The sequence below is a fragment of the Acomys russatus genome, chromosome 5 (assembly GCF_903995435.1).
Source record: "Acomys russatus chromosome 5, mAcoRus1.1, whole genome shotgun sequence".
NCBI lineage: Eukaryota > Metazoa > Chordata > Mammalia > Rodentia > Muridae > Acomys > Acomys russatus.
In genome coordinates this window covers 65,194,889-65,207,296 of record NC_067141.1, presented here as the reverse complement: position 1 = coordinate 65,207,296, position 12,408 = coordinate 65,194,889, and the positions used below count along the sequence as shown (strand labels likewise).

The following is a 12,408-nucleotide window of genomic DNA, read 5'->3' as shown; positions in this document are numbered from 1 at the left end:
CTTGGCTGTCCTGGACTCACTTTGTAGACCAGGCTGGCCGCCAGCTCACAGAGATCCGCCTGCCTCTGCCTCCTGAGTGCTGGAATTAAAGGCATGCGCCACCACACCCGGCTGGCGCAGGCTTTCTTAAGGTGCCTTTCTGGGCGCAGTGATGAAACTGCCTAAGCCCCTGACACAGCTCCTTTACGGCAGTGGGAGTGGGGTGCCTCTGGCTGGGGTTGCTATGTTCAGCTTCCCTTTACTCATTTCTCCAAGGCCCAAGCAAGCTTTGGGCAGGATATGCCAGTAATACAGCCCTGACGCAAATGCAAAAGAAGAGCAGAGCAACAGGAAATGTGTTGGTACTAAGACATTTATTACATCATAAAAAGTCCATTGTTGTCATGTTCCATATGTACATGCTCCTGTGGCAGACCCTCATCAAGTCCGATCTGTCCAACTGTTCACTGAAGGAAGAACTGGAAGAGGTGGCCCAGGGCTGAAGGGACTGGATGGAGAGAGGGACAAAGTGCAGAGTGGTTGGGCTTGGCTTTTAGTGCCTAGCCTGGCAGGGGGCACATGGCAGGCACTGCAGGGGCACAGCAAGGCTGGCTCTGTGCCTCCCCAGGGCTGCCAGGCTGGAGGCAGAGGCTACTGGTTATGCCTGCATCCACTCTCAGCTTGGAAGCTCAGGAATGGATGGCAGAGGAGAGTCTTGCAGCCGGAAGTGGCTCCCAGCGGGGACTAGAAAAGTTTTCATTTCCCCTGTCAAGTAGTAGCAAAAGCAGCTTGCTTTGGGCCTCAAGACTTCTGTGGCCCCTGATACTGGAAGCAGGGCCTAGAATGCCTGGTGGGAAGGAACGGTCCTGATGGCTGAAGGACCTGCCTTAGTTGACTTCAGAGGTGGGGATGGGGTCTGTAGGGCGGGGCGTAGCTAAGAGAGGCACTGGAGAGGTGGCCTCAATGAGTGCAGGGTTCAGGATGATGGGCAGGGTCATGGGTGGCACGCCCACCTGCAGTGGGGAGGTCAGGGGTTGTAGGATTAGTGGGGGCTGGGCTAGTGGGGGAGGTCCCTCTGGGGCAGGACTCAGCCGGCTGGGGCTGGAAGCCACTGGTGATCCCACGGAACTGCTGCCGGTAGCTCGGGTGCTCTCGGGCTTCTCTGAGGCTGAAAGGAGAGCAAAGGCAGGGTAGTCAGCCTTTATGGTTGGCATGAGGCAGCTCTCAAGCCTCTCAGTGGATTTACCAATCTATGTTCCTCCTGACTCCTCTCCCAGACTAAAAACATTGGAAGCCTCTTAAAGCTCATGTCGTTTATAGAACTGGTCACCAAACAATGTAAGGTATACCAAAATGCACTCATCTGTCCATATAAAAACAAACACACACAACTCATTAAGCATCCAGTTGCCTTGTGTCAACCTTTACCTCCTTCACTGCACTCCTCAATCAGGGTCATTTTGGTCTGGATGTTTCCTGCATCCCTGATAGGCAGGTCCCTGACTCAGTCCTCACCTCTAAGTCTGAAAACCTTAAGCAGGTGCCTCCTCACAGTGTACTTGGTCCTGCTGGCTCCCGTAACAAGAGCAGGCAGATAGGATTCTCACAGTGAGTCCTTCCCAGTCTCTAGGCCCCATCTTAGCAGTAATGCTAAGCTACCCTGGGCATTGCTTAGGCTTTCTTCAGATGACCAGCCCTGACAAACTCACCACAAGCCCCCACTTCTGAGGGTATCTCTGGGGGAGGTGGATGGCCAGGTATCCTGGGGTCACCAGCAGCGGGAGTCAGCTGGGTGGAGGCCAGAGGTTTCTGGCTAGGAGCTTCCGTGGGCATGGGCTCTGAGGCAGAGAATGCAGATGGCAATGCTCAGTGCTTCCTTTCCTGCAGGATCCTGGCTACCCACTCTCTGAGACAGAGTCTCAGGTAGCCAAGGCTAGCCTCACATTTACTGTGTACCCACTTACCGTGTACACATTTACCGTGTACTGTATAACTCTATGTTGTCATGCTGGGGACTACAGGCGTGCACCACCATGACCAATGGGAACCCATTGCCCTGCCCATCCTCCAGTGAACAGAGAAAACTCAGCTTTGAGCTTCCTTGTAAGATTAGACCAGGCTCCCTACCCTGGATGACAGTCTGCTTGAAGAGCTCATCCCGTAAGTGTGGCAAAAAGCAATCAATGCGCTCCCAGGTAATCTCCCAGAGAGCAGAGGGGCTACCGCCTCTTGCATCTGCACTGTGGAAAATCTCTGCGGTGTCCATCACCAGGAGCATGTTCTTCAGGGATTCGGGGATGGCTTCTGACTGCAGGGCCACAGTGGGACCATGAGAACAGAAAGAGGTCAGTGGGAGGCCGCCACAGGGGCAGACAGCAAGTCTTGCCCGCATGTGGAGGAGGAAGAGAACTGGGCTGAGGCCGAACATACCAGCAAATCACTGGAACCTGCATGCATGTACTTGTCCATGAAGTCCAGGATGGTGAGCCACAGGGCGGCAAAGGTGGACAGCGACAGCAGTGGAGACAGGTGCTGCAGGAAGACCTAGAGCCCACCAGCCAGCCCCCCTTTAGCCACAGAAGCAGAGGAACCTTCTGTGGACCTTTCCAAAGTATTGAATAGCAAGTATTCAATCAGAGGTTGCTCTGAAATCCAGAACCCCCTGAATCCCTTGGCAGCCTCTACAGTCGGGGCCTTTGAGCACTTCCATAAGAAGGCCTGGCTTCTCTCTGTGGGAAAAGGCAGGGATGGGGAGAGGAGGGGGAGTAGGGTGGTGAACGATACCTTGGAGAGCAGTGTGGACGCTCTCATCCGGGTCTCCTCCATCCCGCCCACATCTGCAGGGCTGATATTTTCTAAAAGCTTGGTCAGCAGAGGAAACAGCACCTGGCAGATGAGCATCCAATGTCACGTTAGCCCAGTCAGTTGGGCAGCCTTGCCCCAGGGAAGCTGGGCCTCAGCGGATGGGCAGAGAACAGCCGAGATCTGATGCAGGTGGATGGCAGGAACTCTTTAGGTGGCCTGGCTCTTTCTGCCTTGTGATCTGAGCTTTCTCTTAAGACCAGTAAGAAGTCCTACCTTGTTAAAACAGGACTCCCATTCCAGGGCATCTAGCTTTTGAAGGTCATGCACCAGAAGGGCTCGCTGCAGATATGTCAGGGCCTGCATCCGCACCTGGCGCCGGGCATCACAGCACAGGCAGGCGATACCTGATCGTGAGAGCAGGGTCAGGATCCTCCTTGAGCTTGATGTCACCTGTCCCACTTTGCATCCTTCCCCAGTTCTACCTTGTAACAAAGGGCACCAGCAGTGAGCCCAGAGGGTGCGTGAATCTGCTTCAATCTTCCGGCCTCCTGTCTCCAGGTGGCGTTGCTCCTCTGCCCAGGAACTGTAGATAGAGGCTGCCCGCGTGTGCAGGGTGTGCATCAGGTCTAGCAACTGATCAGAAAAGAGTGCAGGACATGACAAAGGTGGTTCAGGTGGGTCCTACCCTCCCTCCATACTATCCCTGACTGAGTTTTCAAGGGCCTGTAACACAGGCTGTGCCGTACTCCACCCCTCACAATACAAACCCTCTGCTTCAACTTGAGCTCACTGCTCTAGTCCTGCCAGTTTCTTGGAATAAAGACGTCGAGTTACTCATAGTAGAAAAGATTTAAAGACAGTGCACCGAGACCACCCAATACCATGAGATCACACTCAGAAAGGCACTTTCTATTTTTTTAAATGTAAATTTATTTATTTTTATGTGTACAGGTGTTTTGTCTGCACACCTTTTTTTTTTTTTTTAATTTTAAAGACAGGGTTTCTCTGTGTTAACCTTGGCTGTCCTGTACTCACTTTGTAGACCAGGCTGGCCTTGAACTCACAGAGATATGCCTGTCTCTGCCTCCCGAGTGCTGGGATTAAAGGCGTGCGCCACCATGCCTGCCTTGCACACTTGTTTTGTTTGCGCATCATGTGCATGCAGTGCCAGAGGAGGTTAGGTTAGGAGAGGGCATTGGCTCCTCTGGGACTCCTGTTAGGGATGGCTGTGAGCTGCCATGTGGGTGCTGGGAATAGAACCCAGGTCCTCTGGGAAAGCAGCCAGTGCTCCTAACTGCTGAGCCATCTCTCTGGCTCCAAGAAGACACTTTCAATCCTATTTTATACCTGCTGATACAGTTATATTTGTTAATCTCATTATAATTAAAACCTAAATACTTGTTGTGTGTGTGTGTGTGTGTGTGTGTGTGTGTGTATGTGTGTGTGTGAGTGACAACACGTGTAGGAACAGGTTTTCTCCTTTCACCATGATCTCCCTGAGTTCTCACCTGAGTTATGTCAACTGCCCTTGTTAATCTCATTTTACAGTTCCAGAACAGCCACAGCTACACAGAGATATGGTCTTGAAAAACCAAACCAAACAAACAAAAGCAACCCAAAACACAAAGCAAACAGGGCTAGTGAGACAGACGGCTTAGCAGTTAAATGCCTGCTATGCAAGCCTGGCACCCGAGCTTAACCCTGGCATCTAAGCACAGGTAAAGGAGAGAACCAACCCACAAAGCTGTCCCCTGACCGTCACACTCGTGCCATGGTGCATGTGCCCACATACAATAAAACTGAAAGCAAGCAAAAATAAAAACTCAAAGCCTCAGTCTCAAGGGAAATAGTGCCAGGCCAGATTTGTTTTATTTATTTATTTAGTTAGTTTTTTGAAATAGGGTTTCTCTGTGTAGCCTTGGCTGTCCTAGAATCACTTTATAGACCAGGCTGGCCTCGAACTCACAGTGATCTGCCTGCCTCTGCCTCCCAAGTGCTGGGATTAAAGGTATGTGCCACCACACTGGGCTCTATTTTATTTATTTTTTATTTTGGGTTTTTTGAAACAGGGTTTCTTTGTATAGCCACGGCTGTCCTAGAACTGACTCTGTAGACCAGCCTGGCCTCGAACTCACAGAGATCTACCTGTCTCTGCTTCCTAAGTACTGGGATTAAAGGTGTGCACCACCATTGCCTAGCTCAGGCCAGATTTAACTTTTTAAAAAATCAGTTAAAAATTAATTAGTTAATTTTTTTTCAAGACAGGATTTTTCTTCATAGCCCTAGCTTTTTGGAACTAGTTTTGTAGACTAGGCTAGCCTTGAACTCAGATCTGCCTCCCAAGTGTATTTATTCTATTTTTTAAAAAGATTTAATTATAGTCGGGAGTGGTGGTGCACACCTTTAATCTCAGCACTTGGGAGGCAGAGGCAGGCAGGTCTCTGAGTTTGAGACCAGCCTGGTCCACAAAGCTAGTCTAGGACAGCCAGGGCTACACAGAGAAACCTTGTCTCGGAAAAAAAAAAAAAGATTTAATTATTTTATACTGTATGGGAATTTTGCCTGCATGTATGTGTGTGCACCAGGTACATTCAGTGTCTACAGAGGCTAGAAGAAGGCATCAGAGCCCCTGAGCCTGGAGTTACAGATGGTTGTGAGCTGCCATGTGGTGCTGGGAACTGAATCTGGGTCCTCTGGAAAAGCAGTCAGTGTCCTTAACTGCAGGGCCATCTCTCTAGTGCCCTGATTAACTTATTCTTAGAAATTTATGTGTATGTGTGGATATGCCCATGTGTGACTTCAGGTGTACCATGTGTACACAGGTACCTGCAGAGGCCAGAGGGCATTGGAGTCCCTGGAACTGGGGTTACAAGCAGTTACAGCAACCTGATATGGTCACTAGGAATGCAGCTGGGTTGTTGGCCTCTGCAAGCGCAATAAGCCCTCGTAACTGCTGACTAGCCCTCCTGCCCGCTTTCATCTTTCTATGGCTGCTCTGAAGGCAACTGTTTGTCCAATTATCTAGCCAGACTTTCGTCAGCCTGGACAGAAGAATAGTTATTATGCTAGGGATGTAGCTGCCTCTAGTAAGAGAACTTAGTAGCTGGATACAGGAACGAATGGAAACTCAATTCTATCATTCTATCCTTTTATATCTTCTGAATTTTGTATCATGAGCTACCTATTATGTATTAAATAGATGAAGAAGACTTTAAATATACATATTAGTTTTAGGAGTTGAACTCAGGGTCTTCCATGTGCTAGGCAAGAACTCTACCACTCAGATAAATCCCGAGCCCAATGAATACTAATTTAATTTAGTGCCAGGTGTGATGGTGTATGCCTGAAATTCCAGTACTTGGGAGGCAGAGGCAGGTAGATCTGTGAGTCTGAGAGCAGCCTGCTCTACACAAAGAGTTCCAGGTGAGCTAGAGCCATAGAGTGAGACAGACCCCCATCTCCAAACGAACAAATGCACTGTAAGCAGGCAAGGGGAGCACTGTGGAGGGGACAGGCAGTGCACAGTGGGTGTTTCTTCTGAGCTCTGACTTTCCCTGGTCCCACCCAGGTTCTGAGTCTCAGGTGCAGGAAAAGAAGTAAAGGGTGCCATACTTACGTCCTGACTGACCTGTAAAGACACCGTGTGGTAGCTGGCAGGCACACCTTCGTCTTCCTCCTCATCACTATGTCCACCCCGAGTGGCATGTTGGTTGGAGGCTCGGGACCGCCGAAGCATTGAGCCTTCCTTGGGTTTTTTCTTGAAGCGGTTCCCTTTGCTGTCATATTTGTGACTCTTGCTACGTTTATCCTGGGACTTGCACCCTGAGCAGAGCAAGACTTGTGTCACATTCATATGACCTGAGGGCAAAGATGCTCTGCTTTCTTCCCTCTCCACCTGAACCACTCCCAACTGTCCCTTCAACAGGGATGACTCACCACCATTCAGACTGGCCTCTACAAAGATGCGGAGAGTCTTAACGCAGAGTTCAAAGTTGTCGGGGGTGATGTGAGCAGCATCACGAACGATGAAGGACAGCGACTCCACACATTTAAGCAGGGACTTCGTGTCATGTGGTCCCAGGTCCAGGCCCACTGTGAGGCTGTATTGATTGACCAGGGGTGAAGGGCCTGGCCTGCTGAGTCCTGCTCCTGGTTTGGAGTTATCAATGTCATCCTTCCCCACCTGTAAGATACACACCACACAAGCTGGGGCCCTGCCCTAAGCCAGTCACCGCCTCTGAGAACTCAGAACTTTTCTTGTGGGCCCAGCGTGGTAGTAGACTTACCAGTAACCAACCACTGCTGACCATGTCAGCACCTGTGGCTGCTCGGTGTATCTTGCCAGGCCTGCCATGGTCAGTGTACACTTCTGAGTCGGAAGTGTACCCTCTGTCCAGGCTGACATCATTTTGATGGTAGGATGGGAGCTCACTGTCTGACTGTGCTCCTAAGCCAGGCAGGGAAAAAGCAGAGTAAGAGCAGAGACATGAGAACATGGAACCGGATAACAGACTCAGAGAAAGGTGCCAAGGCCGAGCATCGTCTCTCATGCCTGGCTGAGTTTTGGCCCAGTCGCCAAAGGGTTGAGGCCTGGACAACTTTCTTGGCTAAATGGGACAGGAAGCTAATTTGGGCTTCTGATAGCAGTGAGAATAGCTGTCAGGGAAAGGTAGCAGCATAAGGACAGATACCGCTGTAAAATGGGCTTCATTTTACAGTAACACTTGGCTTAATAGCCTTCTGCACTGCTTAACTGCCTTCATGCAGGCCAGCACAGGAAGATCTGGATGTAGATGGCAGACACCAGGTGTGTTTAGTCTGCTGAACGTAATGACCTGCGTTTTGTTTTCCCAGAGCAACCCCTGCATCCTAACTGTTTATCTCCCTGGGAAGGGCATACCAGCATCAGGGGCATCAGCCCTGGCTGTGGCCTGTAGAGCATCTGGAGGCTTCACGCCTGAGCCAATGCACTCCAGCAACGTGAAGAGGGTGGCCCAGTCATCACTCGAGTGGATGTTGGCGGCATTGGTCTTGAGGAGCTCATGCAGCCCATATGCAACCTGGTGGCTGACTCTGGACAGCACGCTGGGCTTCATCAGTAATAAGATGCGCAGGGAGAGCAGGACCTGGGGTGGGAGGGGGAGCAGAAAGTGGGAGGGACATAGATACAGTTTCCTGACTCATCATCTCCATTAGCCATTTAGGCTTGTGGGGAGAGTTTGGCTCAGACTCAACTGTTGCTAGTCTGGTCTTGTCTTTTTCTCTTTTGGAGTACTGAGAATTGAACCCAGGGCCTTGCATGCATTAGGTTAGCATGCTGCAGCTAACCTACACCTTTGGCTATGATTCATTTTATTAGTATAGTTATAACAAAACATAAAAAGACATGAGGCAGAACTAAGTATAACACGGCAACAAAGACAGAACTCACTATAGCCCGCTGGTTTTCATAGCTTTCCCTAATCTTACTTGGATTCATATGTGCACTGTGTGTGCTGAGTCTATACATTTTATCACCTGTGGGTGATTGTCTGTCTCACAACATGGGATCCATGCTGCCACTTGATAGCCACTTTTCCAATCCTTTTCCTCTGCCCCATTTCTTTTTTCTTTCTTCTTCTTCTTTTTTTTAAAGATTTATTTATTACATATACAATGTTCTGCCTGCATGTACACCTGCACACCAGAAGAAGGAACCAGATCTTATGATAGATGGTTGAGCCACCATGTGGTTGCTGGGAATTGAACTCAGTACCTCTGGAAGAGTAGATGGTGCTCTTAACCACTGAGCCATCTCTCCAGCCCCCTTTCTTTTCTTTTCTCTCTCTCTCTCTTTTTTTTTCTTTTTGAGACAGAGTTTCTCTGTGTTAACCTTGGCTGTCCTGGACTCACTTTGTAGTCCAGGCTGGCCTCGAACTCACAGCAATCCACCTGCCTCTGCCTCCCAAGTGCTGGGATTAAAGGTGTGCGCCACCACTGCCCAGCTCTTCTGCCCCACTTCTAAAATTAGCAATCTGTCCTCAACTTTTCAAACTCTGTGGATCCCAAAATGTTATCTAAATGGAATTATTGTTTGGGACTGGATTCCCTACCCGGAGGTCTTCCACATTTTACACGTCTGGCTGCTGTGTTAAGTGGCAGGTATGTACCGTGGTTTACTCTCTTACTGCAAGTCATCAAGGCTGACTTCAGACTTTGGCTTTGATGAACACAGCTTCAGGTTGAACGCTAAAATAAGCCTGTTTTTTCTTGGATAAATGCCCAAAAGTGTAATTTCTGGGTTGTATGGCACATGGATATTAGGTCTTATAATAAACTGCCAATAGAGTAACTGTATTTTTTATTTCCTCCAGAAATGTATGAATAATCTAGTCTCTCTGTACCCTTGCCAGCATTTGGTATCATCACTTTTAGTTTTAGCTCTTCTGGTAAGTACGTTGTAATATGTGCTATTTTTGCACTTTTCTAAAGGCTAATACTATTTCATGTACTTATTGGCCATTTGGATATTATCTGTGAAATATGTTTCTATCTTTTACCTATGTTTTGCACTTTGATACTAGACTTTTCTCAAATATATGATTTGTAAACATTGTCTATTGTTTTATAACTTACCTTTTCATCTTTCTCAAATAAGCTTTCATAGGTTGAAAGTTCTGAGCATTAATAAAGTCTAATCTGTCAACCCTTCCTCTTAGGAATTGTGTCTCTAATATCAAGTTTTAAAAAAAAAAGCAAGTTGGGCTGTGGTGGCACACACCTTTAATCCCAGCACTTGGGAGGCAGAGGCAGGTGGAGTTTGAGGCCAGCCTGGCCTACAAAGTGAGTTCAGGACAGCCAAGGCTATATAAAGTGACTCTGTTTTAAAAAACAAAAACAAAAACAAAACCCAAAAAGTATTGTGGAGCAGGGCCCAGTGGTGCATGCCTGTAATCCCAGCACTCGGGGAGGCAGAGGCAGGTAGATCTCTGTGAGTTCAAGGGCAGTCATGTGTGGGCGGGGCAGGCAGTCTTGCAGTAGGTGTTCTCTGCTTCCTGTTGCTGTCGAAGCTCTTTAGTCACTGCAGATGCTTGTACAGTAACAAGAGCAGGAAGCGTCATTTATCTCTCTATATGCTTCACTTTGAAGCTGGTGTGTAGACACTTGAGGGAAAAAGAAGACTTTAGGGTCATGCACATAAGCAAAATAAGCCCGTTTTAGACTGTGATGAGGACGGAAATGAGAGTTACGAGCCCAAGTCCTCATGATGGGGGGGCAGGTGTTCAGGCTTTTGACATGTTTTGCTTTGCTTTCTGAGGCAGGATTTCTATGTGAACCCTGGCTGTCCTGGACTCACTCTGTAGACCAGCCTGGCCCAGAACCCAGACATTCATCTGCCTCTGCCTCCCAAGTGCTGGGATTAAAGGTGTGGGCCATCACTGCCTGGTAGCTTTGATTTTTAAAAAGACAGTGAAGAATGTAATAAACTAATAACTTTAGTTTTAGATCTTAAGATTTTCTCATGTGTATGAGTGTTTTGGCTGTCTGTATGCTATGTGTGCCATGAACACGCCTGCTGCCCACGGAGATCAGAAGAAGGCACCATATCCTCTGGAGCTAGAGTTACAGCAGGTTGTGAGCCACTACGTGGTGCTGGGAGCCAAACCCAAGGCCTCTGCAAGACAGCGAGTGTATTCTATTACTGAGCCATTTCTCCAGCCCCTTCATTATGTACTTACATTTATCATCTGTTTAAGTTTTCTACAAAATAAATGTTTAAGTCAAAGTTCACTTGGGAGACTAAGATAGGAAGATGGCTATGTTGGGCTACATAAAAAGATCTTGTCTCAAAAAACAAAACCCACTGTTTTTTTGTGAAGAGACACCATGACCGTGGCAACTCTTATAAAGGAAAACATTTAATTGGAGCTGGCTTATAGTTTCAGGCTTAGTTCATTATCCTCATGGTGGGAAGCATGATGACATGCAGGCTGACATGGTGCTGGACATGGGATAGACATGGGATAGACATGAGATAGGCAGGCAGCTGAAAGTGAACTGGCCTCAACTGCTGAGACTTCAAAACTTGTCCCACAGTGACACATCTCCTTCAACAAAGCTACACGTGTTGCAACAAGGCCACAGCTCCTAATAGTGCCACTCCCCATGGGCCAAGCATTCACACACGAGTCTGTGCAGGCCGTTCCTACTCAAACACCACACCCAAAGTAAAAACAACAACCAAAACCCATTCAGTTGAAAATATTTGTGTGAGTCTACTTCTGGATCATCTATTTCTTCACCAACACTACATAATTTAAGATTTATTTATGTGTATGGGTATTTTGCTTACATTATTGACTGTATGTATGTATGTATGTATACCAATGCACTATCCATGGAGGCCAGAAGAAGGCATCAGATGCCTGGAATTGGGAGTTCCAGAGGGTCACTTGCTACTGCACTGGTGCTGAAGGTCCAGTCAAGAGTCCATTGGTAGAGGAACCAGTGCTCTTATCCTTGGAGACATCTCTCTAGGCTCCAATCCTACTAATAGGACCTACCATGAAGTTCAATACTGGCTAGAGTGGCAGAGTATGGGGTGCACAGCTGTGATCCCAGTTTAGGGAGATGGAAGCAGGAAGATTATGAGGTTATCCTGAGGTCTAATGACCCTCAGTCAAAATAACCAGTCAAGCCAGGGCTACAGAGTGAGACTGAATCCAAACCCAGATTGGTGAGATGGCTAAGTGGGCAAAGGCACTTGCTGCCAAGCCTGAAAACTTGAGTTCAAATCCTAGGATTGCATGTTGTCTTCTGCCTTCCACATGTGCACCTGTTGTACATATGTGTGCACACATACATCCTTACTCATGCATGAAAAAGAAATAAAAATGTAACACAACAATAACAAACAAAGTAGATTATTCCCAATTCATTGTCAAAATGTTTGGCTATTGTAGGGCCTGTGCCTTTCATTCTAAATTTTAGAATAAGCTTTTCTATGTCCACCAACATCTTTGCTGGGATAGTTATAGAAACCTGCATTACATTTCTACTGAAGGAAGAATTGACATCTTAATTGTGTTGAATCTTCTAATCCCACGTATGGCTTCTTGATTTAGGGGTCTTTGATTGACATTTTGTAATGTATTTATTTTTTTAAGAGAGGGTCTCACTATGTAACCCTAGCTGGCTTGGAATTTGCAGAGATCTGCCCACCTCTGATTTCTGAGTGCTGGGATTAAAGGTACTTGCCACTATGCCCATCTGCATTTTCTAGTTTTTCTTTTTTTTGAGGGGGGGGGAAGGGTGTTTCTCTGTGTATCCCTGGCTGTCCTGGACTCACTCTGTAGACCAGGCTGGCCTTGAACTCAGAGATCTACCTGCCTCTGCCTCCCTGAGTGCTGGGATTAATGCAAAACCACCACCCAGGCTCCTCCTTTTATGTATCTTGCCTACATGCATGTATATGCAGCATATGCAGCCTGGAGCCTGCAGAGGTCAGAGAGAGCATTGGACCTCCTGGAATAGAGTGTGGATAGTTGGAGCCGCCATGTGGCTGTTAATTTCCACTTCCGTATGTTCATCATATATATCATCTATAAATATGGCTTTTGTGTTCAAACCTCAAGTCTTGGGACT

The 12,408-nt window shown here is 47.8% G+C and overlaps 1 protein-coding gene across 6 annotated transcripts in view; it reads right to left on the bottom strand.

The window, feature by feature from the left end:
- Positions 1 to 339: 339 nt before the first annotated feature.
- Positions 340 to 12,408, bottom strand: part of Gbf1 (golgi brefeldin A resistant guanine nucleotide exchange factor 1) — a 134,067-nt gene continuing 121,998 nt past the window's right edge. For 4 of the 6 annotated variants that reach the window (XM_051146684.1, XM_051146679.1, XM_051146680.1 and 1 more), the window contains 11 exons: positions 7,685 to 7,910; positions 7,071 to 7,231; positions 6,721 to 6,967; positions 6,401 to 6,606; positions 3,267 to 3,417; positions 3,058 to 3,188; positions 2,764 to 2,865; positions 2,410 to 2,523; positions 2,107 to 2,287; positions 1,689 to 1,817; positions 340 to 1,147 (listed from right to left, as the gene is read on the bottom strand). In XM_051146684.1, coding sequence (XP_051002641.1) covers positions 867 to 1,147; positions 1,689 to 1,817; positions 2,107 to 2,287; positions 2,410 to 2,523; positions 2,764 to 2,865; positions 3,058 to 3,188; positions 3,267 to 3,417; positions 6,401 to 6,606; positions 6,721 to 6,967; positions 7,071 to 7,231; positions 7,685 to 7,910 — 1,929 coding nt within the window. In that variant the 3' untranslated portion in view covers positions 340 to 866. The remainder of the gene's footprint in view (positions 1,148 to 1,688; positions 1,818 to 2,106; positions 2,288 to 2,409; positions 2,524 to 2,763; positions 2,866 to 3,057; positions 3,189 to 3,266; positions 3,418 to 6,400; positions 6,607 to 6,720; positions 6,968 to 7,070; positions 7,232 to 7,684; positions 7,911 to 12,408) is intronic. The other 2 variants (XM_051146681.1, XM_051146682.1) reach the window with 1 other exon arrangement.